The sequence below is a fragment of the Rissa tridactyla genome, chromosome 4 (assembly GCF_028500815.1).
Source record: "Rissa tridactyla isolate bRisTri1 chromosome 4, bRisTri1.patW.cur.20221130, whole genome shotgun sequence".
Classification (NCBI taxonomy): Eukaryota; Metazoa; Chordata; class Aves; order Charadriiformes; family Laridae; genus Rissa; species Rissa tridactyla.
This window is the reverse complement of record NC_071469.1, coordinates 52,675,594-52,698,855: the sequence shown is the minus strand read 5'-3', so window position 1 is coordinate 52,698,855 and position 23,262 is coordinate 52,675,594. Positions and strand designations below refer to the sequence as shown.

The window sequence follows — 23,262 nt, the reverse complement described above, 5'->3', positions numbered from 1 at the left end:
CCCGCCTCCCGCACCCTGCCGGCCAATGAGAGGGGAAGAAATGCTCAGCGCAGCCAGTGAGACTCAAGCGTGGCGATACGGGTGACCAATAAACAGCCCGCTCCGTGATTTCGGCTCCGCCCGTCAACGGTCGTCCGTGAACGGGCCAATGAGAGCCTGCGGGCGGGCCGCGAGTGGCCAATGAGCGTTGGCGGGTGAGATTTGAAAGTGAGGCGAGGCGGGCAACGCTGAGGAGACTGTAGCGTTGGTGCAGGTATGGCGGGGTCGGGGGACTTGGGGGGGGGGGGGGGGGGCGGCCGGCCGGCCGGGGTGGGAACGGTTCCGGTAACGGTCCCCGGGGTCTGGTCCTGGCAGCGTTGGCGGAGAAGGGACCGAGGGTCCAGCCCTGTGGCGGCCCTTCAGAGCCGCCATGGGAAGCAGGGGGCTGGAAGGTGGGGTTCAGCTTATCGTGACCCCCGGCCCACGTCTCGAAACCACTGAGTCGAGGCCTTGGTCAGTCCCTAAACTCGACGGGTTCCCGCTTTAAAAATAGCGATGTTTGCAGATCCTGCTCTACTTTGTTGTTATTTGGTCAAAAATGCTAACCGAGCACCTAATTGTTTGTCCATGTTATTCCTTTAGTTCTTGTGGTATTGCTGGTCAAAAGAGGTTATTTTCCCTCACTGTTCTCTTATAAAAAACAATCCTATAAATTTTCATCGTTAATTTTGGTAGTATATGTTAGCCAGTCCCAAGTCTTTAATTTAACTCCTTTGTCCCTTTCCTACTACTCGTCTTTACTTGAATTTATGCTAATTTAAGTTCCAGTTAATCCTCTAGACTCCTGTTTGGGCAAGGCACTCCTCAGAAACCATAATCTGGAAAGAAAAGGACACGGGTATTTTTGTCCTAAAAAGATGTTTAGGATATTGAGCATGCCATACGTTTTTAATGAGCCCAAAGAGATGTGGGCTATGAGTTAATAACAGCTTTGTAGAAAGCTCTCTCTGTATCTCTGCTTACGTTATATTTGCCTTCATGTTTTAGATCAATTCTGCTGCAGGATTACTTGCTGAAAGGTAGATCACTTGCTCTTGAGGCTTATTCATGGGAGAAGGCCTTAAGTGAACTTATACTGCAGTAACTAGGAAAATATTGTTCGAAGTAGAAGGTAGAGCATAAAAATCCTTTAAATGTGTTACATTTTTATCAGTGTTTAAGGCAAATGCAGCTTTCTGTAAGCTCGTCTCATAAATAACAGTGGGTATAGGATAAGTTACCTTCTGTCAAGGCACTAAATAAAAAATTGCGCATGCACTCTGAAAGGACTGTGGCTGTATTTAAAGAACATGGCTAAGGTAAATTTAGGGTCCTGCAAGTCTGCAAAGGGTGGATGTAGACACTTGATGCTAGCTGCTGCTTTTAGGAAGGATTTTCATCCACTGGGCTCAAAAAGCCCGCTTCTTCTAGGAGGTAGGTAACAGAGATATATTCCCACTAACTTTTCTTCATGGCTTTCTGTAATACTGTGGGAATTACTAGCAAGATCAGTTCAAAGATGGTTATTGGAGATGCTCATGAATTTACCTTCCTTAACGACTTAAATGTAAAGCAAGGTAAATATGACCTATGAACTACGGTAAAGTTAGTCTAATCCTTTGCAATCATTATTAACTGGCACCTTTAATCCCTTTCTGAAAGCTTAAAAGTGAGATGCAGGATGAAAGGCGAGATGTTCACAAATCAGGTGATGCTGACATGCACCACCTATTCCAGGATTCTGTGGAGAGCCCCTGTCTCTGATTTGAGTGCTTCAAGCAGAGTTTAGCTTTTTATTCCCATTTGCTCATTTACACTTCCACGGATGACTTAGCTCTCCTGCAGCACTGAACGTATTGGGGAAAAAAGAAGTGAAATACACCCATTTAGATTTCTGACTCATGTTGTCTCCAGTGACTATTCCAGGCGCTTCCAGATGGCTGTGCAGGTACTGTTGGTGCTGTGCAAATTACTCAGTACATGAATACTGCCATGAACTGGCACACAAGGGGCTGCCACTGACAGCAGTGGTGGTATCTGAACAGACTTCTTCTGTATTCCTTCTTACAGCGTCTCAGATTGTCTCCTTGCTTGCTTTTTCCATAAGTATATACAGTTTAAGAGTACATTGGTATTTATTTCTGTGCTCTTACTGTTTATTTTGGTACTCTTTTTCTTCTGACATTCGGAATTTTCAGTTAGGCTTCTGGTGGTGGTTTTGGCTTTTGGTAGCAAATGGAGGCGGAGGGAATTGACTTTAAGAAATCCTGTACAGCCGTAATCAAGGCTGATCTTTTCAGTCCAGTTCACTGATGATTCCAGTAACTTGATCAAAACTTGCTGTCTTGAAATTAAGAATCTCAGTAAATGACCAATTTACTGGTCGATGAATAACTGTTGACTATTCGTTTTAGTTCTATCACCCTCTTTACTGTAAAGCTGTTTCCTATAAGTAATGGAAGATGAGATTTCTAGAAGACTCTGTTTGAGATGGCAGAGTAAGACCAATTCCAAGAACTGCTCCTGACCTCTCTCCTGAAAGAAAGCATGAAAACCCTTGACAAGACAGGCTTCAGCAGGATGCAGGGGAGGGAGCTTTTGACATTGCTGTTAGCACAGCACGTACAGCCCAACTGACGTTTGCATTCAGTCTTCCTCAGGTTAAAAAAAGTACAGAGAAATCCTGCTTGAAATAAACGCTATTGTATTGCAGTTGCATCCTGGAAACTTGGTTGGGAAGCGGTGCCAAGTACTCTGATGCACGACAAAAATGCCTTGCCATCAGATAGGGTATAATCTAAATGCTCAGTGGCAAGGTTGCTTCCAAGTATTGTCCTACAACCTTGTCATTTACTTGCTTGTCTCCTTAACATGAAAAACATCTGCGTTGAAAACAGACCAGCGGGACAGTCTCTGGCAGTGACACAGTGTCCTTTACTTAATTCTGTGTCAGACTCCTTGACCATTAACAAACAAACTAGTCCCTTGAATGCATAAAATAAATAACGAAGACTCTACTGAAATTGTCATTTGTGTTTGCTCTGGTACACATACAGAAATGAAGAACTTAGGGCTTTCTTTGTTCCTAGCATGTAAATCCTAATGAAAAGGGCAAACCAAAACATGACAGATTTTTTCCTAATCATGATGATTTTTGTCTAGGGTCATCAAGATGGCTGCAACTTCCCAGTTTGTCAGTCGATACAAAAAGGATTTGAGTACAGAAACCCTCAGAGTAAAAGTTGCTCGCAGAAAATCAGTGCTTCAAAAGGAGAACAGACACAAGTTGTTCGAAAAGGGCAGACAGTTTGGACTGGCAGATGTCAATGTTCAGCGCCCAAAAGAGAGGGGAATTTCTCAGCTAAATGAGACAAGTGAAACGTGCTCTCAAGAGAACAGCAGGGTGAAACAGAGTAAGTAAAGACTGATTATAAAGCCTTCTTTTTAATTGTTAAAAATGTCTTTAAACATTATCAAAGGAACCTATTTGTGGTCAATGTCTTAATTTGAAGAAAAGGTTTAAGGTTTAAAAAGCAATGATTACCTGTTCTAAATGTTAAGAAAATCCAGAAAATAGTCTTACTACAGCTTTATCCTCCTTATTGCTCCAGTAGTAAGAATGAGGCTTTGCCCTGATTTGTCTGCAGCAGCTAAAGGAAAAAATGCATTTTGCTATTAATATTCAACAGGAAGTCTCTTAATGATTGCGTTGTCGTTCAAGAAGTGAAAAACCCTGATTTAAAAATCTCCTCTAATATATAACTGGTGTCTGTCATGTGCTTAAAATATGTTTAGAAATGGGTAATTGTATATTATAATTGAGTATATATAATTATAAATGGCTAAATGCATGGTATGATTTTATTTTAAAAATTGCTGGTTTTTGACAACTTACCTTTCCTCACAGAAAATAAGCCCTGCATATATACTGAATTCTGCCTCCCTGGCCCTCCTGGATTCTTATGGCCTAGGGAATTAAGTTAGTCTTTTAAAAATGTGAAAAGGTTTCTTTAGAAATATTTTCACCTTCAGTATTTTGATAGCAGATGACCATTGGAGGAAGGAGGTCAATCCATATGTAATCATGTCAAATATGAAATTTAAGAAATTTATATCTTGATTATCTTCAATAAATTTTAACTTTAAGTAGATACTAATTTTTCAGATAGACACATAATTCAAGTTTGGCATCATCTTAAGGTTTTATTCTTTCATATAACTTCTGCCTCCTTTATTTTCAGCCTGAGGCAGACTTTGGTATCTAAAGCTGACCTAGACTTTGGCTTTCAATGACATTACATGTGATTGAATAGAGAAACTGATACAAATACACTAAATAAGTAGTTAAAGTGCTAACTTTAGTATTAGTAACCTTGCAGGAACAGCCTGTACAATGTAAAATGGATATGAATTTACAGTATCCCTCAAGTGCAGATTTGGGGAGATGTATTTGCCAGTTGAAATTTGCCAGTTGAATACTCTTTTAGTGGGAAGGGTTAAAACAACTAAGAGAATTTAAGCTTTTAGCAAGCTAATAGATCACACATATTTGCATTGTAAGAATTTAATTGAAACTTGGAGGCACAGATTCCACGCGGTCTTCTGCTCTTTGACTTAGCATGTTGCTCTTCTATCTTCAAAAAGTTTTTTGAAATTTTCCAACTTGCTTATTCTTGTCTGAAAAGTATCTTAAAGATTTTATAACATGTTTGTCTGCCATCTTTGCTTCAGAACAACCTACAAATGCAGCCACCAAGAGAATGAATGAACGCAAGGAAATGCTCCAGCGCTATAAAGAAGAAAAGGAACTTCGAAAACTGAGAGAGCAGAGAGAGAAAGCAAAAAAGGGTGTGTTTAAAGTTGGCTTATATAGACCAACTGCGCCTGGATTTCTTTCACTTGTACCTGAAGAACCAGCGATAGTGAAGCCAAGAGAGAAGGTGATAAGAGTAATATTAAATATTGGAATGTAGTATATGATATTAAAATTTCTGCTTGTATACAAAATTATGTGTATGTTATGCTAAATTAACCGTTTATTTTGTAAATACTTTATAAATATTTATTTTATAATAAGGAACAGTAAGGGAGTAATTTAACTCATTTTTTAAAAAACAAAGCTGGAAATGGTACTAGTGATATGTTGATTTTTGTATTTATGACTATATTCTCAGTTCAAAAAACGGAATGATTCAGCCGCAAATGAAACAGCTAAGTTATTTTAGAACTGGTATCTTGTTCCTTTTTAGTACACTTGACTTTGAAAGTTTTTCAAATTACACATTTGACGCATTTTGCACGGGCATGTTGCTTTTGACACTTAGGATTCTTGCCCACTCTTAACAGTGATTGTGAGGGGAAAGGAGTATGTTGACTCTTGTTTCCTTGGGGATGTTTCCAGGCAGCTCCTGCTTACTCTGGGAGGATTACTCGATCAAAGGCCAAGAACCAAGAAGAAAAAACTGTGATACCAACTGCATTGAAGCACTCTACGGTTTGTTCTTTATATAAACTTCAGCAAATAAATTTAGAGAAAAGGATGCAATCATCCTTCAGACCATAACTCAGGATTGTATGCTTATAAGTTGAGTGCTGCCTCAAAGGAGGTTTTGCTGGTGAGAAAGACAAATTAGATGAGAAAAGCTTTCAGCAAGCTAATAGACCTTATTATGCTCGTTTGAGCATTGTTCTGAGCTGAACTACAGAGACTTTGATTAGGTCAGTACAAACTGAAAAAAGTGCACAGCTCTTCTGGATCAGTTTTTCAGTACAAAACGTTGTAGTCAGCAAGGACTGCAAATTAGAGTAGAGGTAGTAGTGAGATTGAATCTTACGTGCTTTGGTTTTGGCTTGGAGGAACTTGAATGCAGAAAATCTGTCATGAATGCAGATTATAAAGAGTCAGTTCCTTCTTCACTCAAAAATCTCTTCAATGTTGGTGTGTTTTTACTGTGAATCTTGGCAGTCCCTTCTGCTATTACTTGTATAAAAAAGTAGGTTTTTTTGAGGAATTTCACCAGCAATAATCTGTAAAAGCTATATTTTGAATCTAGCAATCTTGCCTCATGAAACTTGAATGCGTTTGAGGGATTTTCAGTCATAACTTTACAAAGGGACAACTACGTTAATATTCTGAAAAATGATTATTACAACATGTAATATGTACTAAGATGTGGCAGTAGTTGGCACCTAGTTTCATAATAAACTGAAACTGTTTCTTAAATATTTTTCTTTGTTCTTCTTCTGACAAATTTTTAGCTGGATAATGCATGTTCACACACGCCTAAAATGAGCTATTTAATTTACCCTTAATTTCTCTTTTTTTTTTTTTTTAAAGCCCTCTGTGCCAAATTATTTGACCATTTGTTTTACTGGAGCCTAAGATAGAAAGATGAGAAAAGAAATTAGGCGGCTGCTTTTCTGGAAATGTGATATTTCACAAAAAATGTTCTTCTTTTGTAGGTCTCTGCCAATGGGCATGGTGTGCGCTCTACAGAAGCAGGACGTAAACAGATGAGTACAGACAAAGCGGCTGAAAACAAGAAAGGTATGAAAGTAGTACATCTGAATCTGTGTTTTTCTGAGTCAGTAGTTGTGACATTATGGGAGGGAGGCAAGGAACATCTTTGAGAGAGATCCACAGTAAATTTTTGGGTGTACGAAATAAGGAGTTCTTAGGATGGCCATTCCTACCGACTATGACAAGGGCAGCAGCTGACAGATTATCAAGTGTGTGTCTCTGAGTGTTGCGTGTACTTGTTGCCACTATGGGCTGGGAAAAGAGTGCAGGATACTTAATGCTGTCCTGGTTACTGGTTATTCACCCTAGGAGAGGGAAAAGAAAAAGGTCAGTAGGTAGAATTACATGGCTGATGCTTCAGCATTTGGAGCTGTGCAGAGCTTCCTGTATGTCTCTAAGAAGAATATCACATATAGTAGCTGCTGCTGTTACAGAAGAGCAAATGCTTCACCTGGAAAGATGAAGAATAGCTGATATAAGTAAAATATGAATTTTCCTTGGTATTGTGGGTAACATGGAACATAGCTGTAATATTTTCAGTGAAGCCTTTCTTCTGTCTTATCAGCAGACATGCTATTATCTGTGGTTTCTAAATAAAACTGCTTCTGTAATTCAGCATTGAAAAAGGTCTGGAAAAGGATAGCCTTCTGGTAAAGCACATCAGCATATATATTTAATGTGTGAGATAGGACACCGAACTTCTGATTCACACTAATGCAACTGAGTAAATGTGTGATTGTCTTCTTTATAAATGACAGGCACAATCTTTTGTTTTCATATTTTACAACAGCCCCTTTTGTATCTTCGATGTGACAATTGCATATGTTTCTTAAGAAAACAAAACAAAAAAAAATCCCAACCCATGACACCTTTGTTTAAGGGAGTAGAATACCTTTGATTAGAAATTCTTCCTGATAGCACAGTGAGATCCATGCCTTAAGTAGATACAGCTAAGTCATGTGAAATACTGATATTAATGCAAGATATTCAGTAATTTACAGTGAAATGACTCTCGCATTGTTAACTTAATTAAATCAGCAAGCAGTAGACCTTAATTTAAATAAATTTCAGTCATGCCTTTAACGAATACTTAAAAGATCTATTATCGGTGTTTGATGTAACGATTAAAACTTTTTTTTAAATTATCATCCACTAGACTTGATAATGGTTTTTGCTGAATCAAGAATACACATTGTATGTATTTAAACACTAGTATAAATGTGTTAGGGAAGTGAATGTTTGGATAAATCAAATGTTATAGTTATTTATCTAGTAATTTTTTTCCCAACTTGTCAAGCTGCAATTCTGTAGAAGCTACAATGACATTAAAAACGCAAATGGTGTTAACAGTAACTAGATTTCAAGTAGATATAGAAAGGGAGGGTGTGAAATAAAGAGCTCTGGTTAAATTTTTTTTCTGTGCAGGAGAATGCTATCATTCAGTACTAAAACCAGTACTAAAATACAAAGATGAAAATCATTAAGATGGGTAATACATCTTAACCTGATTTTATAAAATACCTCAGGTGGGATTCTATTAATTTTAAGAATACTTTATTAGATTACATTAAATTCAGACCTTAGAATACTTTAATTTAATGACCAGGGCATCACTTTCTTGTACAGATGGTTTGCTTAAGCTTCCAACTGAGCAAATAACCATGGCAAGTTATTACTCCAGAAAGCTTCATCATGTAAAATGGGGAGGATGTTGACTCTGATTGCAGGGGACATTGAGAAAGGTTCCTTACGCTTTGTACATGACATCGAGCACACTGGTGCCTTGATAGTACTAGGTCCTGGAGGTACTACTGTACAACAAAACCATCTTTAATCAAGATCCTTCAGAGCATTGCCTTGACACCAGGGCTGAGCTGTTCTGTTCGTATTTAGCACTGCTTGCACTGAACTGATAAAAAAACCAACACATTAATTCTAGCGAACTAATCCAACTAATAATTTTTAGTGCACTTTTCTGATTTTGACCAAACATAAACTTTCAATTATGTCATCTGAATGCAGATTCTTATTAAGCTTTGAAATCTCTGGAATTAACATTTCTTACAGTGTTGCAGCCTGCTGTCCAGACAACCTCAAATGCAAGAATCACCAGAGCAGCCTCCTCTGCTGCGAGGCAGATGCTGAAAACCACAGCTGCTGCAGTTACTACTGGTAAGGGAGGCAGTGAATACAGTCCTGCTTGTGTAGCTCAAGCCTGATATGTAGGTATTTGGAACAGTGTGCTGTAAAGAGATACCATCTAGTACTGGGTAAGCGAGGACTGGAAACAACATATGTATGTTTATATGCTGCTGTTAGACTCACTGTTAAATGATACACTAAGACAGTTCTGTTGTCTTTAGGATCTTGCTTATATCTCAGGCACTCTGTTGTGCTGTAGAGATACAGCTTCTTCTAACTGTCTTAGAACACTACATTCTGCTGTGTAACCACCTCCTCTGGATAGATAGACCATATGGTAAATCATGCCAAATTGTCATGTAAGGAAAGGACTAAATACTACATCACTTAGACTCTCATCTGGAACTCTATTCCAATATTTAAATCAAGATATTGAAACCAACGTTGGACAGTTTCCCATAAAATCCATCAGTGTGGAGCATCAATATCCATATAGTAATTATAAACTGAAAGAACAACACCTGAGAGCTGGTAAAGATTTGCCACCTTGGTGTATCGCTGTTTAAGGATTTAAGATTATTAAGCCTGTGATCAGGAACAGATACCTCTGGAAGAGATGAGAGCCTATGTTCTTCATCCACGTTTCTCTGTTTACTAGAATAGGGGAACATGATGGATACTGAAGGGGAAATTTTTAATATATATTTTTGCTCTCAGGATATTCTGTAGAACGTTTTGGAGTGTCTCTTGTATTATAGGTGAAAGAATTTAACCCCTAGTCTGAAAGCACAGCTGTGTTAGTATTGGTTTCAACTCACCCATAGAAATCCTATGCCATATAGAAATTAAAAATCTGAACTCAAATTGGCTTGACAGTTATCTTGTCAGCCTTTAAGGAAATAAGATGACTTTTATTTTTAGTGTATGACAACATCTAAAGACTAATGACTTAATCTGTTTTCTTGGTGATACATCTCTTAAACGATATTAAATCCTAGGCCAGGTTTTCTTTTGAATTAACTTTTGCAATTAGTTGTCTGCCCTCTAGCCACCTCCCACTCAAAACCAAAACAGTCTCTCCCTGTCTTTAACCGCTGGACTTTTATAGCAATCTTTTGGTGAAAGACTGTCTTAATCAGATGCCTTTTTGACCTTTGGGAGTTTCTCTTATTCTAGGTAACCAGTCACAGAGAAAGACAGCAAATGCAGGAAAGCAGAAGCAAGCAGTCAAACCTGACATCACGGAGGTAGGTCATTTAATGGTCGAAATGGAAAATAATAAAAAAAAAGGCCTGCTTAGTTTGCTGTTTTTATCTCGCGTTTGTAAATTTTGTGCAGTTCATTACTTTTTGAAACATACTCTGAATGTGTCCTTTTCCTGCTGGGATAAAGATATGAGAGTCTAGAAGCTAAGAAATAAATGGCATTTTTAGGTTTTGAACCACCAAAAAATAAAGCTGAAAATGTTATTCTATCTGCAAGGTAGATGTGATTTATGGGAATTAAAGGCAGTCATTGTGGTTCTTAGCGTCACTGCTATAAAAAACTTTTCTACCTCTATATAGAGACAGCAGCATGTGAATTCCTCACAGCCCTCCAATCCAGGTTCCCAAACAATTTGCATGTGCCTTCATGCGCTGACAGTCCTGTGCAAAAATCATCAATGATATTTCTCTTTCTTTGCACTCTACTATTCTCTCTCACCTCATGTTTCCCTCATGCCTTCCATCTCCATTCCTGTTTCCGTAATTGCAGCTGTGCTCTAGTAGTCTCTTAAAACTGGTGCAATGGTGCACAACACTAACAGGAGGTAAGAGGCACTTTATCTTTGCTTAGGTAAGTACCTCTTCATAGGCAGGAGTTGCTTTGTGCTGCCAGTTGGCAAACTCTTGCTGTAACCTCAGTCATCTCATTACAAGAAGTGTGTTAAAAGTTGAATTCAAGGCTTGCATTCCAAGCAGAGATATCTAAACTATAACAAGACTTTCAGTGGACTGAAGATGCATATTTTCTGGAAAAACATTCTAGGCTGTTTTGGCTGGTTTGAGCTAACAATATCTCAGTTACAGGTATCTCGAACTTCTACAGAACGCGTATCTAGTCATTCATCTCATAGGAATGTGGACTTAATGTATTGATTAACTTTTTCTCCTCTTTGAACGACATTCTGTGGTCCTAACTGCACTTGTATTCTTGTCTCGGGCTGCATTCCTCAGTTATCAGCTTATTTTAGCTTGTTCTTCTGTCTTTGGATTACAGTATGTGTATAAACTGTGATTATTCAGCTGGCCTAGTTGGATTTGGAGCTTGTAACTCTGCTCTTATCCCCTTAAAGCGTTTTTTTCTAGTAGTGTGAGCAAGCATTTGCTGATTTTAATTACTTTTTTGGTAGGTGAGGTGTTCTACTACTTTAGCTCCATCAGTGGGTTGTTGCATTCTTTATAGTGAAGTGCTCTCCCTGTTGCTACAATGGCTTGCAGGTGTCAAAACCAGTAGGGCTTATTGGTAAATCATGACTTCTGAACATGTATACTATTGTAGAAAGCAACTTACCTGAAACTGTTCCCTTCCTGATGGCTTTCAGAGAGTCATGCTGTAATTCAGCCCATGCCTAATAGCAAATGTTTTACTGATTTGGTAACATAGCGTTTGTTTTGTCTATTTGTGCTGTTATAGGTAATTCCTTCTAAACATGAAGTGGATAAAAATGCTCAACTGGATCCAGTGATGGAAGATTCCACATCTGATTCTAAACATTCAGTTTTAGTAGAACTTCAGCAGGACCAAACCTCAGTGGAAGACAAAACCAATTCTGCTTCAGGGAGACCCAGAACACGCTCTTTTGCACCTCAAAACTTTGTGTTTCAGCCATTAAGTGGATTAGCGACCTACAAAGTTACACCCATGACTCCTTCTAGGGCAAATGCATTTTTGACACCTGATGCCTTCTGGGATTTTTCGAAATCTCCAGTGTAAGATTCTTTCTTCTAATGGCCTAAAATGCAAGTGAACCTCTCTGTCATGATAGAGAAAAACATCATCTTTCTATAGAGAGATGCCCTGTGTAACAAACTCTTGTGATGTTGAAACACCAGATCATTGTGGTTGTTACCATTGCTTAATCAAATGTGGACTTAATATAACAGCGAAGAAAGCTATATGATCTATAATCCTGTCTATGCTTTAAAGTAAAGCAGCTCCAGATATCAGGGACTTGTGGCATATATATCTATACACAGATTTATTAATTTTAATAGGAATTGCTTGCATTATCTAGTGTTGAATGTAAGATAGCCTACCAAATGGGGCATTTCTGTATATCTGGCTGTATTTGATGTCAGTTTCTCAATGTATCTTAACTCTTAATGTGTTTTTTTGTTTGTTTCCAGAAATGTAATTGAGAAGCCCAATGAAACTAAGGCACAAGAGCTTAATTTAAAAAGTCCGGTTTCACCTGCTGGTAAAGATATTCAAGAACAGCAAACCACTACAAGTTTGAAAGGAGAAAAAGGTAGGAAGTTCACATCTAGTTTATTGTTCTAATGTTTTTAGTTTTCACCAGATTCTGAACAAATGCCTTTCATATTTTTCAGCAAGTGAATCAGATGAGAAAACTTCCATTCAGAGATCAAGTGAAACAATTCCTGTCTCTACAGATACAACAGCACTGGAAACGAAGTCAGATGATATAGGAGAGAAAGAGCATGATGTGCCCTATTTCAGGTTTATGTTCATTTGTTTCATTCAGAGGTCCTTAACACGAGTTAAGAGACATCTTGTAAAGATTAACTGACGATGGTTGGTGTCTGGCAGCAGTGACCTGAGTAGGCACACATTCCTATCTTCCCTTTTGTATTGTTAGTGCAAGTAAAGAATATACAATTTTGGAGACTAACACCTTATTCTAAGGAACACAAGCTTGAAAGCAGTAGAAAAGAAATTACACGTTGGGTAGTCAGCAAACTAACAGTCTCATGGCTTCTCCTCAAAGACAGTGTACCTTTTCTGAAAGCAAAAGGATAGTAATCATTTACAGTCACAAGCAGTGACAGCAGTTAGAATATTCTCCAAAAACATATTTTTTCACTCTTCCTTTATGTTTAGAAATATTGTTCGGTCTGAGACAGAGAGGCTGATGTCTCAGTGCCTCCAGTGGGATGGAAAATTCAAGCTGGACATTCCAGAGGATGGTAAGACTGAACTGTAATAGGCACTAGAAGGGGTGTTATGGTAACTGAAGGGGGCAGAGGGAAGTAGGTGTATCTGAATATATTTGCAAAATAGCACTGTCTACAGCACTTATTAAAAATTGTATTAGATAAAGGTTGGAGTTGTGTCTGCCTGAAGACAAAAAGGCATGCTTTATCTCCTAATACTAAAACTTAAGTGTAGTACTTGACGTGATAGTCCTTGACACTGAAGTGAACAAAGTGCATCTTGAAATAGTTTTTCTGTTGTCAGTTTTAAGTGTTTTTACATGTATGCACTTTAAACAAGCTGATTTTAAAAAATAAAATTAGATTTTAGCATAGAATATGTGTCCTTAGCTGGGAAAATTAAGATCAGTCATCAGTGCTTATCTTAAAGACTTAAAGAGGCAGTAGCACTTATTTTTTTGAAAGAAGCAAGTTTAGAGCAGTTCAATGGATAGCTGTTCTCCATCTGAATTGTATTGCACATCTGCAATAGATGAACATAGTTCAATCAATAAATAAATTCCAGACTCTCCAAATACTTATTTAAATCAATTGTGAAATGATGGATTATTCAAAGATGTACTTTCTTTATTGTTTTCTTGTTGCTATCAGCTAAAGATCTTATTCGCACCACAATTGGTCAGACAAGACTGCTCATAGCAGAAAGGTTTAAGCAGTTTGAAGGACTGGTGGATAATTGTGAATTTAAACGGGGTGAAAAAGAAACAACATGTGCAGACTTAGATGGATTTTGGGACATGGTTAATTTTCAGGTATGTACTTGCATATTAACCTACTAGAATAAAGTTGATGGGGCTATTTACAAGCAATGGATTGAAACTTCTCTTCTGTTTTTCGAATATTCAACGTCTGATTTTTTTTTTACATAAAAAATTCAGGTCCCTGTTTAACACTTTCTGATACTGAATAGTACCAGCTGGTATACTACAATTTGTAATTGGTGGATGCGTTCATCTGTTGTGTCTTCTTGTGTTCTCTGCATCTTGTTTTTCTCTGGAATGAAGGCATGTAGCCAAGTCTTATTTTGGTTTGGAGTTGGGGATACAGTCACGATGTCTACCTGGACCAAAAGCTGGGAGCTTTTGGAAAATTCCTGGAGCTCACCTGAAAAGTAGAGGTTCCATGCTTCAGTATGAGAATAATGCAGAAACTACAATAAACTTATGTAGGGGTGAGCTTAGATGGTAGAAAACCTTCGTCTCCCTTTCTCTGTTGATGCTTCCATTGGTTTCAGAATGAAATATAATATTCTAAATTATCAAAATAGCTCTCAACAGTATTTGTAAATCAGGATTCAGCAAAAGGACTTATAACTAGTTAAATCACACACAAAGATCGATTTATTGTTAAAGCCCTAGTCATAGGTCTATAATTCCCTCCATAAAGCGTAAGGATTTGACCAGCTTACACATCAGAGATATTTGAGGGGAACTTTGCTAGAACCAGTAACTTGAAAAACAGGGTTTACCTATGCTTACCTGGGAGCAGCTCCTAGTTTCTCCTGAGCATCCCCACCTTTTGCTTTAGATAAACCTGTAGTAGCAGAATTGCTAACTCTGCCCCTTTTTGCATTTGTTTTTTGTTTGTGTCTTCTGAGTTTCAGGGAGGATGGAAAGGACTTGTCACTCCAGTGACTGGTCTGCTGTGCGTAATGAAGCCTTCTGTGGCCTTACCAGTAAACGAGGCAAGACTCCCCATTACAAACCCTAAGGAGAGCTGTTGTATTGAGTGTCAGTCAGGGAGGAGGCAATGCTGCACAGCTAGTTTGTCCCGAACGAGCACAGACTGCATCAGGAAGCTGTTGAGGCCAGCAGTTTAAAAGAGCAAACAAGCTTGCACGACGTGTTTCCTACATAATGGAAGACTTGTGCTTTTTTTGCATAAAGACTATTACGCAATGTGTTCTTTTGCATTCCTGAAATGCAACCGTTGTCAAAGTGCTTAAGTTCAGCACAAGAACCAGCTCCTTCATTTTAGATGTTAAATCTTACCGAATGATTTGGTACCTCCCCTACTAACCTTTAAACTACAGAAATGAGACCAGCCTTGTCATCTAATCCAAAGCTTGGGTATGTTAGTGTAACCTTCATCTCAACTGTATGAGAATGTTTAGTGCTCAATATCCGTTGAAATATCTAAATGCATAGCTCTGCTTAAATTTAGTACTTGATTTTATGAAACACTGTTCTATTGTGAATTTGGTAAGTCTTCAAAATTAAACCTGTACTTTTCTGGGATTTCCAATAGATAGAAGATGTGAATAAAAAATTTGATAATCTGAAGAAGCTTCAAGACAATGAGTGGCAACCACTTGATGTCCCAAGCAAAGCAATTGTCAAGGTATGAATAGCCCCTAAAGCCTGTCTGCTAAGGCATCTAGATGAAACAGTGTGTTGAGATATCGAAAATAGTAAGCTGCTATTGCAGTAATGAATACTCTTCTTAAGCAGCAATTCCTTCTAAAGCCCCACTCATCTGGCTTCTTTAGATGTTAATGTTTAAATGTTCAGTGAAATTCCTCTCAATATGCACCCTTCTGCCTTGCCTCTCCCAAGTGCGCTTGTATTAGTTGGTTTTTGTAATGTTAGTTACCTCTTTTGGCTGGAAAGATTAGAACTAAGAATTAACAATGACTCTTTTGGAGTCATTGGACTCTTTGCTAGTAAGGCAAGTTTGTTAAATGTAGGAGAGATGCTTACCTGTCAGATGTAGAATATTTTCACTGGGCCACTGCTGTTGGAAAAGGAAACTACACAGGAGTTTGGCAGTGACTGCCAGTTTTGAGCCTTGAGTGCTAAACTATAATGGTGTCCCATTAAGACAGAATCATGGGTAGCATTAAACTACTAATTCTCTAAGCATCAATGGGTCTGACGCTATCCAAAAGAAATTATTGCTTATTTTAAAATAAGCTTTAATGTAAGCTATGTTATCTACTCTTGGGTTTGGAATATAGAATTGCTTCCAATGACTGAGTATCAAGTCATATTCGCATTGCCTAAACTCCTCTCAGTTCCTCGAGGCTGTTCAACTAATCATAAAAACGATATGAAGGTCAGTAAGAAACTCCACGCACAGGAAACTGGAGGGAACGTAGTCTGTGTGAGCTGCCCATAAATGTCAGAACCCTACAGATGGTCCAAGACACAGAGTTTCCTTTGAAAAACTGAATGCCAGGGGAGATTTCACTGGCTAACTGGCGTCTGTCCTGCGGTTACTTTATCTGCCTGCCACTAGGAGTCCCTGTATCCCACTATTTAAAACATCAACTGTATTTGGTAGAAAAAAGCTGTACTGAGTATTTCTGAGCTGCAGACTTAATATGAAAAATCCTTAATATGGTCATAACAGACTAACCTTAATAGCTGAGTGGTAGTCCAAGAGATTCTGGAGATGAAGGGAGACCTTGTCTCCAGCATGTCTCTTGCCTGTTGCTGTCTCTGTGCGTGGCCACCAGCGGCATTGATGTTCCTGTGCAGCTGCATCTGTCCAAAGCTTCCAGATGCGACCGAGACTTTCTTAAATTTCAGAAAAAGACTATTTCAAATGGAGTGTCTAAACCAAAGCTGGGAGCAGCTGGAAGAACTGCTGCCCGAAGCCGGCTTGCTGCTATAAAAGCAGCTATGAGGGATAAAATGAAGCATGACGGAGATGACGATTGTACACATCAGGAGAAACTGCCAGAAGTAGAAAAAGTGGTTTTTGACGCAGGATTTTTCAGAATTGAAAGCCCTGTGAAAACTTTTGCAGGTGGGTGAAGCTTAATCATGATTTCTGTGATCTGAAAGCATTGAAGAGAGTTTAACCAATCCCAATGAGGAGGGGAATTATGCTGTTTATATGGATACACCTCCAGTACTGGACACGATTAATATTTCAACTAGTGGTTAATTACATCGGGGATCCAAAGTAAACTGTTCTACATGAATGTACTGATTTGAATGATAATGGCAACATGAAATCTCTGCTTAGAGAGGTAAAAGCGGCTGGTTCATGTTTTTTCAGCGTGTGTTTAACAATGAAGTTTTAATCTGACTGTTCCCAGGCTTAGCTGGCAAACGTGCTCAATGTCAGCGCAGGCTGATGGCCTCTGCTTGTAAGACAGGAACTGGGATTTTATGTTTTGGTTTTTTTTTTAAACTAAATCTCTTGCAGTGCTGTCTTCAAAGCTGCAAATAAAGTAGACCTGTAATCTGTATTTGTGTTCAACAAGTTTGTAACATAATTTCAGTCTACTGTAAAAGCTGTTTATTAGGGTTTTTTTGACCAGACGTTCAAAATAAAACTTTATTTTCAGTACCTATCTTATTGCAATCTATGTGAAGCCAGTATTTCCACTAATCCTTGATTCTTTGGGAGCCATTCGGGTTCTCTCCCATTTCTAGCTCATAATTTGACTTTGAATTTCCCAGTTTATTTTTTTGTGTAGATCTCTTTCTTCATCACAATACTAGCAGTTTTTTCATGTCTCATGTTGTTAGAGGAGACCTTCTGAAAAGCTTTGAGCAAGACTGGGCTTAAGCAAGCGCTAGCAGAGAATCTTTTGTAAGAATTGATTCTGAATCTGTGTCCTTTTAATTCTATTAAAATTATCTGATGTGAAAGATGGAAATTAATGACAGCTTTCACCAGCTGGACTTTTTAATAAGAACAGCAAGACTCGCTATTCCAGGTTCTTTGTGAAGGGATAGTCATTACTAAATTACTTAGCTTAAATTGACGTACTCTTGTGACCTGTTTTGAAATTCGTCTTGCAGTGTATATAAGATTTCAATATAATATTTGTATAATGATCCAGCAAGCAGAAAGCAATAGTGTTCCTAGCTAGAATCCAAACAAACTGTTTATTTCATCTTCTGGAAACTGCTGTAGTAATGAAATATTAAACACACTTTTTCAGGCTTGCTTTCAAAGACACCTCACAGATCTTCCCAGCGGACTTCTGAAAAACTGGCAACTCCAAAATCATCCAGTAGAGCTTTGGTTCAGAGCACGCCTTCTATGCTTCGTAACCCTGAGGATGCAACTGTGAAACAAACGCCAGTGCTCAAAGGCTTCCACCCAGCACAAAATTTGAAAATGCACCAATTTCCCACTGAAAAAACTCCCCCACTGGAAGAACTCCCCGGTGTTTTTCTTGAACAAAGGTAGACACGTTAAGGCAGCTTTTAATTCACTTTGTACAAATAATTTGATAGTTTTAACTGAAAGAATTAATACCCATTAAACATACCTTCCAATTTGACAGTGATAAAGGTTGCAAAGTCCTTGTGTCTTTTCCTTCCCTCAAGCAAATATTAAGAGCTTTGCCCAAATGTAATTTTGCTGCAGGGGTAGAAGTTTATTTTTTACCCAGAAAACGATGTAGCTGACCAGTGCCAAACAAGCAAGATTGCAGAACAAATTGTATGATCAGTTGGCTAAGTCGGAAGATGATTGAAGGTGATTGAGAAGAATGAAAACATTTTGGTTTCTCTTCCAGCATTTCTGTAGAACACCACAGTCCTGTTGCTGGCACAGCAGAGGGAACTAAGGTAATTCATGCATAGTTCATTTATGTGCTTTAAATATTTTATTTATTATTAACAAAAAAAAGTTCTTTTTATTAGCCCCAGACACTTGGATTTCTGATAAAATCCCCATTGTGGTATCTTCTGTATTCCTCAGGCTGGTCATTTTTCCTTCTCCGTATAAACATAGATAGGGACTGCTGCGGTTTGGGGACCTCGTCCAGCTCTTTGGGAGCTATCTTTTGTTGGCTGCTGTATGAGGACACTTGTCGCTTGGGCAAACAATGGTCCTTTAAAGTCCACTACCTGTTTTCTGGTGTGAATTTTTTTAAAATGCTTTTGCATTTGGGGACCATGACTAAAGGCAACAGTAGTATTTAGCAGGAGGGCCCAGAGAGCTGCCATAGCAGCGCATTGGGCTGTTAAAGCTGTTTAAAGGTATAGCAAGAGCAGAGTGTAACTAATACTTGTATTGGAGTTCAGGAATTCATGCCCGGAAACTTCTGAGTACTTGGTGACACTCCTATCTTTGAGCAGCCTTAAAAAAACAGGAATGCGGCCTGTTTAGTTTAGAATAGTCTTGATGATTCTACGATTACATGAAACTGCTACTCAGTGAAAGCTTGTGCTTCGCAGTTAATCGTCCTTTAGTGCCTTTCATTGGAAATGGAGTATCTTAATTTTATTTGTTGCTGCTTGGATCTGTGCATGACTACGGCAGTCGTCTCCTCCCTCCACCTCCCTGTATAATAATATATATTAAGATAATAATAATAATCTTGGTTACTAAATTGTTCTCACACCTTTTACTTCATCCTTTCCCTGTCAAATGAGAAATTGCTTGTAGCTGATGTTGCTCTCTGGGGGACAACTATGGTAATCTTTAACTTTCAGTATTGCTGATAGGTTTTCCTTGAGGTAAAGTCTCACTAGAGAAAATCCTCAGAATGTTTTTTTGGTACTTTAAGTTCAAAATCTTCTGTCACGTGGAAGGACTTCCTTTATACTCTCTAAGAGATTATCAAGCTTTCAAGGGTGGTTGGGAAATACTTAATGCGAAATGGATCACTGTGTTAAGCTGCAAGCCTTGCCCTGCCGGTCCTTTGTGCAGTGTCTGGAGTTAAAAGCCCATCTCTCCTGAATTGTCTATAAAAACTGCAGATGAGATGTATGGACTTGGTTTGACATAACATAATAATTTTACCGCAGACCAAATAGAAAAGAAGAAACTTCCTAATGTCATAGGTGCTGCCTCATGTCCGTCCGATTTCACTGATGCTTTCTTTTTGCCTCTCTGGGAAGCAAATGTAGCTACCGCAGACATCTTGGCTTCTCAGAGGACTAGGAACAGTTAAAATTCCTCTTTTTCAGGTGCTGGAAAATTCTAGCAGTGAATTAAAAGTAATGGATGGCATGGAAGAGATGGAATTGTCTGCTGCAGAACAAGAAGGACAAGATATTGTCATGCGCAGTCCGGAGAAGGAGACTGGCACAGAGACTGACTTTGCTGAGTCTGGAGAACCAAAAATACATCAAACAGGTGCATACCGTAAAGCTGCTTTGTATATTTTGGGTGGGATTGCTGGGGCCTTAGGATTATTCTAAAGTTTTATGATAGTCTAAATAGTAGTCTTATGAAATCACCATCACTGTAGCTTGGTTGATCGATGTATGCTGTTGGCAACACCTGCTTTACCTGTAGGACATGTTGCACATGAGCAAACAGCGCCCCCCAGATTTTTTTGTATAGTTTCTGTGGCATATGTGAAGGAGAAAAGCTAATATAAAAGGCTTGAAGTAGAAGGAAATACAGACAGTTTAGGGTTTGGGGTTTTTTCAGTAAATGCAGAAAGCAATACTGGTTTTTTCAGCTTTGGCAGCATCAGACTAGCTTTTTTAAAAAAAAATGAAATATTATTTTTCAGATGTTTCATGTGGTGATTTGACATCCATTGGCCGAAATCCTTTTGATATGGTAAGTTGACCTTCAGGTTTGTTTGACTAAGACAATCTGCACGTTACAGTACTGTTAACCTTTCCTACAGAATCAGTTACTGCACAGAGTAAATTAAACTCTAAGATGTTATCAAGCCAGTTCATGCAACTTACTCTAAATCCAAGCCCTGATTCCTGTTTCCCTGCTCGGGCTCACACTGTCATTCCTTATTGCACTTGATGAGTGTGGGATCAATCAAGACATTTGTAACAGAACAATATCTGATTCCTACCAGATTGATCCTTTAAACTATGTTTCTGGTGAATTTCCCTGTAAATATTTACTAACATAATGAATGGCCTGGCCTTTTCCTTCTGTTTTCTTCTTGGAGTTTTCCAGGTCTGTCCCATCCCTTTTTTTCTTATAGCTTTATCTTTTAGAGCTGGAAGTAAGATTCACCAGGGAAAAGCAGGCGTGCAAAACCTTTCAAATTGTTAAAAGAATTTGGGTGTACAGTTTCCTTGGTCTCATGTGGAAAATCCTCTTTAAAATATGGATTATTGCTTGAAATGGACCACATACTCACTTCTTATTTTATGTTTGGAAATAAACTTGCAAAATTTCCCTGAGGAAAGTCATGGTGCTTAGAGTGGTACGTGATTTTGAACTGTGGCTGCTGCTTTGAAACAGTATTGTATGTAAGCGAGCACATCTTAATATATTTACTACATCTGCTGAATCTCTGCCTCATCTGCCTGACGGATCGCTCGGTGCTTTGCTTATTCTAAAGCTGCGATGCCTCCACAGTGCTGAGTGAGAGGCAAGAGAACAACACACTTCTCCTGGCCCTTGTCAAAACTAGCATTTTCTGCTAGCTTTTGTCTCGTGATGTTTCAGTGGCCTCTGAAGCAGGCAGGCACCTGACATACGTGAGCAGTGGCCTGACAGTAATTGCTGTCGGTCCGGTGTTTATACAGATGTCATTAGGGAAAGGGGAATTTGCTACTAGCTTATTTCGTGTGTCATTGCAGAGCGGGTGATTGTTCCTCGAACGCTCACTTCCTACTCTGATCTCTCCAACAGCCGATGCTGGATGCTGAGCCTCTTCCCTTCACTCCGGTCAGGAGCCAAGCCCAGAAGTTCGCAGCAGCCGAAGCGCTCAGTGACCTGATTGTGTTTTCTCCCCTTTCTCCCTCTGGGGAAAAATGAAAAGTGACTTGAAATTTAAAATGTGTAAACTATATTAACAAAAAAAACCCCGCAGAGATTATCTGGAATACGGTCTGTTACCCTTGAACTGTGTTCTGAGTGCGTGAATACCTGTAGTGTTTTGTAATGGAGCTTATTAAAATATTTTGTAATGTTTTATGGTGCGGTCATTATGCACTGCAAGTACCGCTGTATATTAGTAGCAGAGCGTTTGTTGGTTTTACCTGCTGTATCCAGTGATTGCATATTCTTACTGCAACTGGAGATATTTTTATTTTTGTATCATTTCATATATTTCTTGTCTACTTCAAGTTATAAAACTATTAATCTTTGAGCTTTTCTGTCCTGTTCTTACCTCATGAATTATTATAATAGTAATAAGATGCCTATCAGACTAGCTGTACCTGTGCCGTATTTCTGATGTGAGGGTGCCTTCTTGGGGGGCCTGTTGCAGGGCCCCCCCCCCCCGAAGCACTCTTTCATGCTCCATCACTGTTGGGGGGGGCCTGTTGCAGGCCGGGGCTCCTGTATTCTGTGCATTCACAACTCTGCCTGAGCCACAGGAGGGTTCGGTCCGTGTAATTCTTCCCCGTGGGAATCTTGCTGATGTTTAATAACCACTTGCTTTGTAATAGTAGGAACTATCTCAGAACAGGGATTTCAAAATCAGATAACATCTTTTCCTGGCAGTGTATTGAAATAGGCATTGATTATTATTTCGTTTAAGGACACAGTTATCTACTGAGTATTTTAAGTCCTTCAAGACAATCCCTGTTCTCTCTTTGCTTTTTTCATGTGAAAATCTCTTGCCGCCTTTCTTCTTGTGTTAACCTCGGCCTCTTCTCACATCTTGTTCCTTCTGGGTTCTCTTATGTGGACTGTAATGTATTTATGCATAAGAAGCATGCCAATTATATGTACTCTATATTTAAGTAGTAGTATTACAGTACCTCCAGTTATATTTTTAACAAATACCTGACTGGCCTGCTTCTTGTAATGCTGCCCATTCTTCCACTGGTGTTTATTTTAAACCAAGCAAAGGTAATTCAGATCCCTCAGCCGAAAGCGTTGCCGCTGCGGCTGGGGCAGCTCCTCTGCCTTCAGTTTTAACCTGGAAGCTGTGTGCCGATCGCAGACAAATAAACAGAGGAAGCTGATGTGATGTGGTGTTACTCTCTTGCTGGAATCAACTTTCTTCATCACTAAATTCCAGTTATATGGATCGTTTCAAGCAGATAGCTCTTAGCGACTCGCCTGCTCTGCTCAGCCTTCAACACTGCATGATAAATCATGGTTAACGAGGGATTTCTGACACATACACTTAAGCCGATGTTAGCAGTGTGCGGGGTCTAGGCTACTGTGTCTGCTGGGAATTTCAACACTCTGCTTGTTGTAACTCGGCGTCTCCAAGTACAAATGAAGCGACTGTTATAAAAGAGTATGAGACATGACAAAGAGATGCTGTTGTGCTGGTCTTGTTTTGCAGACGAGACCAGGAGAGTGACTCACAGCCAAAAGAACATCTATTTTTTTCTTTTTTACCAGCCTGACTCATGAGGTGAAGTTGCCAATAAACCTCCCCACCCTTGAAACCGGTCCTGACTCACGCAGAAGCGATAAGGGAGGGAGGCACAAGGCTCGTGACTCGTTCCACGGAGGACATAACGCATATAACGCTTGTATAAACTGGATCTCCCTGGGGAGGGAAGC

At 39.1% G+C, this 23,262-nt stretch overlaps 1 protein-coding gene across 2 annotated transcripts; it reads left to right on the top strand.

Moving 5' to 3' along the window:
- Positions 1 to 170: 170 nt before the first annotated feature.
- Positions 171 to 23,245, top strand: DLGAP5 (DLG associated protein 5). 2 transcript variants are annotated; one of them, XM_054201213.1, is made up of 19 exons: positions 171 to 253; positions 3,181 to 3,431; positions 4,750 to 4,958; positions 5,420 to 5,512; positions 6,481 to 6,565; positions 8,606 to 8,710; positions 9,857 to 9,927; positions 11,357 to 11,652; positions 12,070 to 12,191; positions 12,274 to 12,403; positions 12,785 to 12,870; positions 13,489 to 13,649; positions 15,145 to 15,237; positions 16,428 to 16,647; positions 17,798 to 18,044; positions 18,380 to 18,431; positions 19,779 to 19,947; positions 20,333 to 20,382; positions 21,427 to 23,245. In XM_054201213.1, the coding sequence occupies exons 2-19, from the start codon at positions 3,191 to 3,193 to the stop codon at positions 21,550 to 21,552; spliced, it is 2,556 nt and encodes an 851-aa protein (XP_054057188.1). In that variant the 5' UTR covers positions 171 to 253; positions 3,181 to 3,190; the 3' UTR covers positions 21,553 to 23,245. The 2 variants fall into 2 exon arrangements, with proteins under 2 accessions (XP_054057188.1, XP_054057187.1); XM_054201212.1 differs by lacking the exon at positions 171 to 253 and having other exon boundaries at positions 2,982 to 3,431.
- The last annotated feature ends 17 nt before the right edge of the window (positions 23,246 to 23,262 follow it).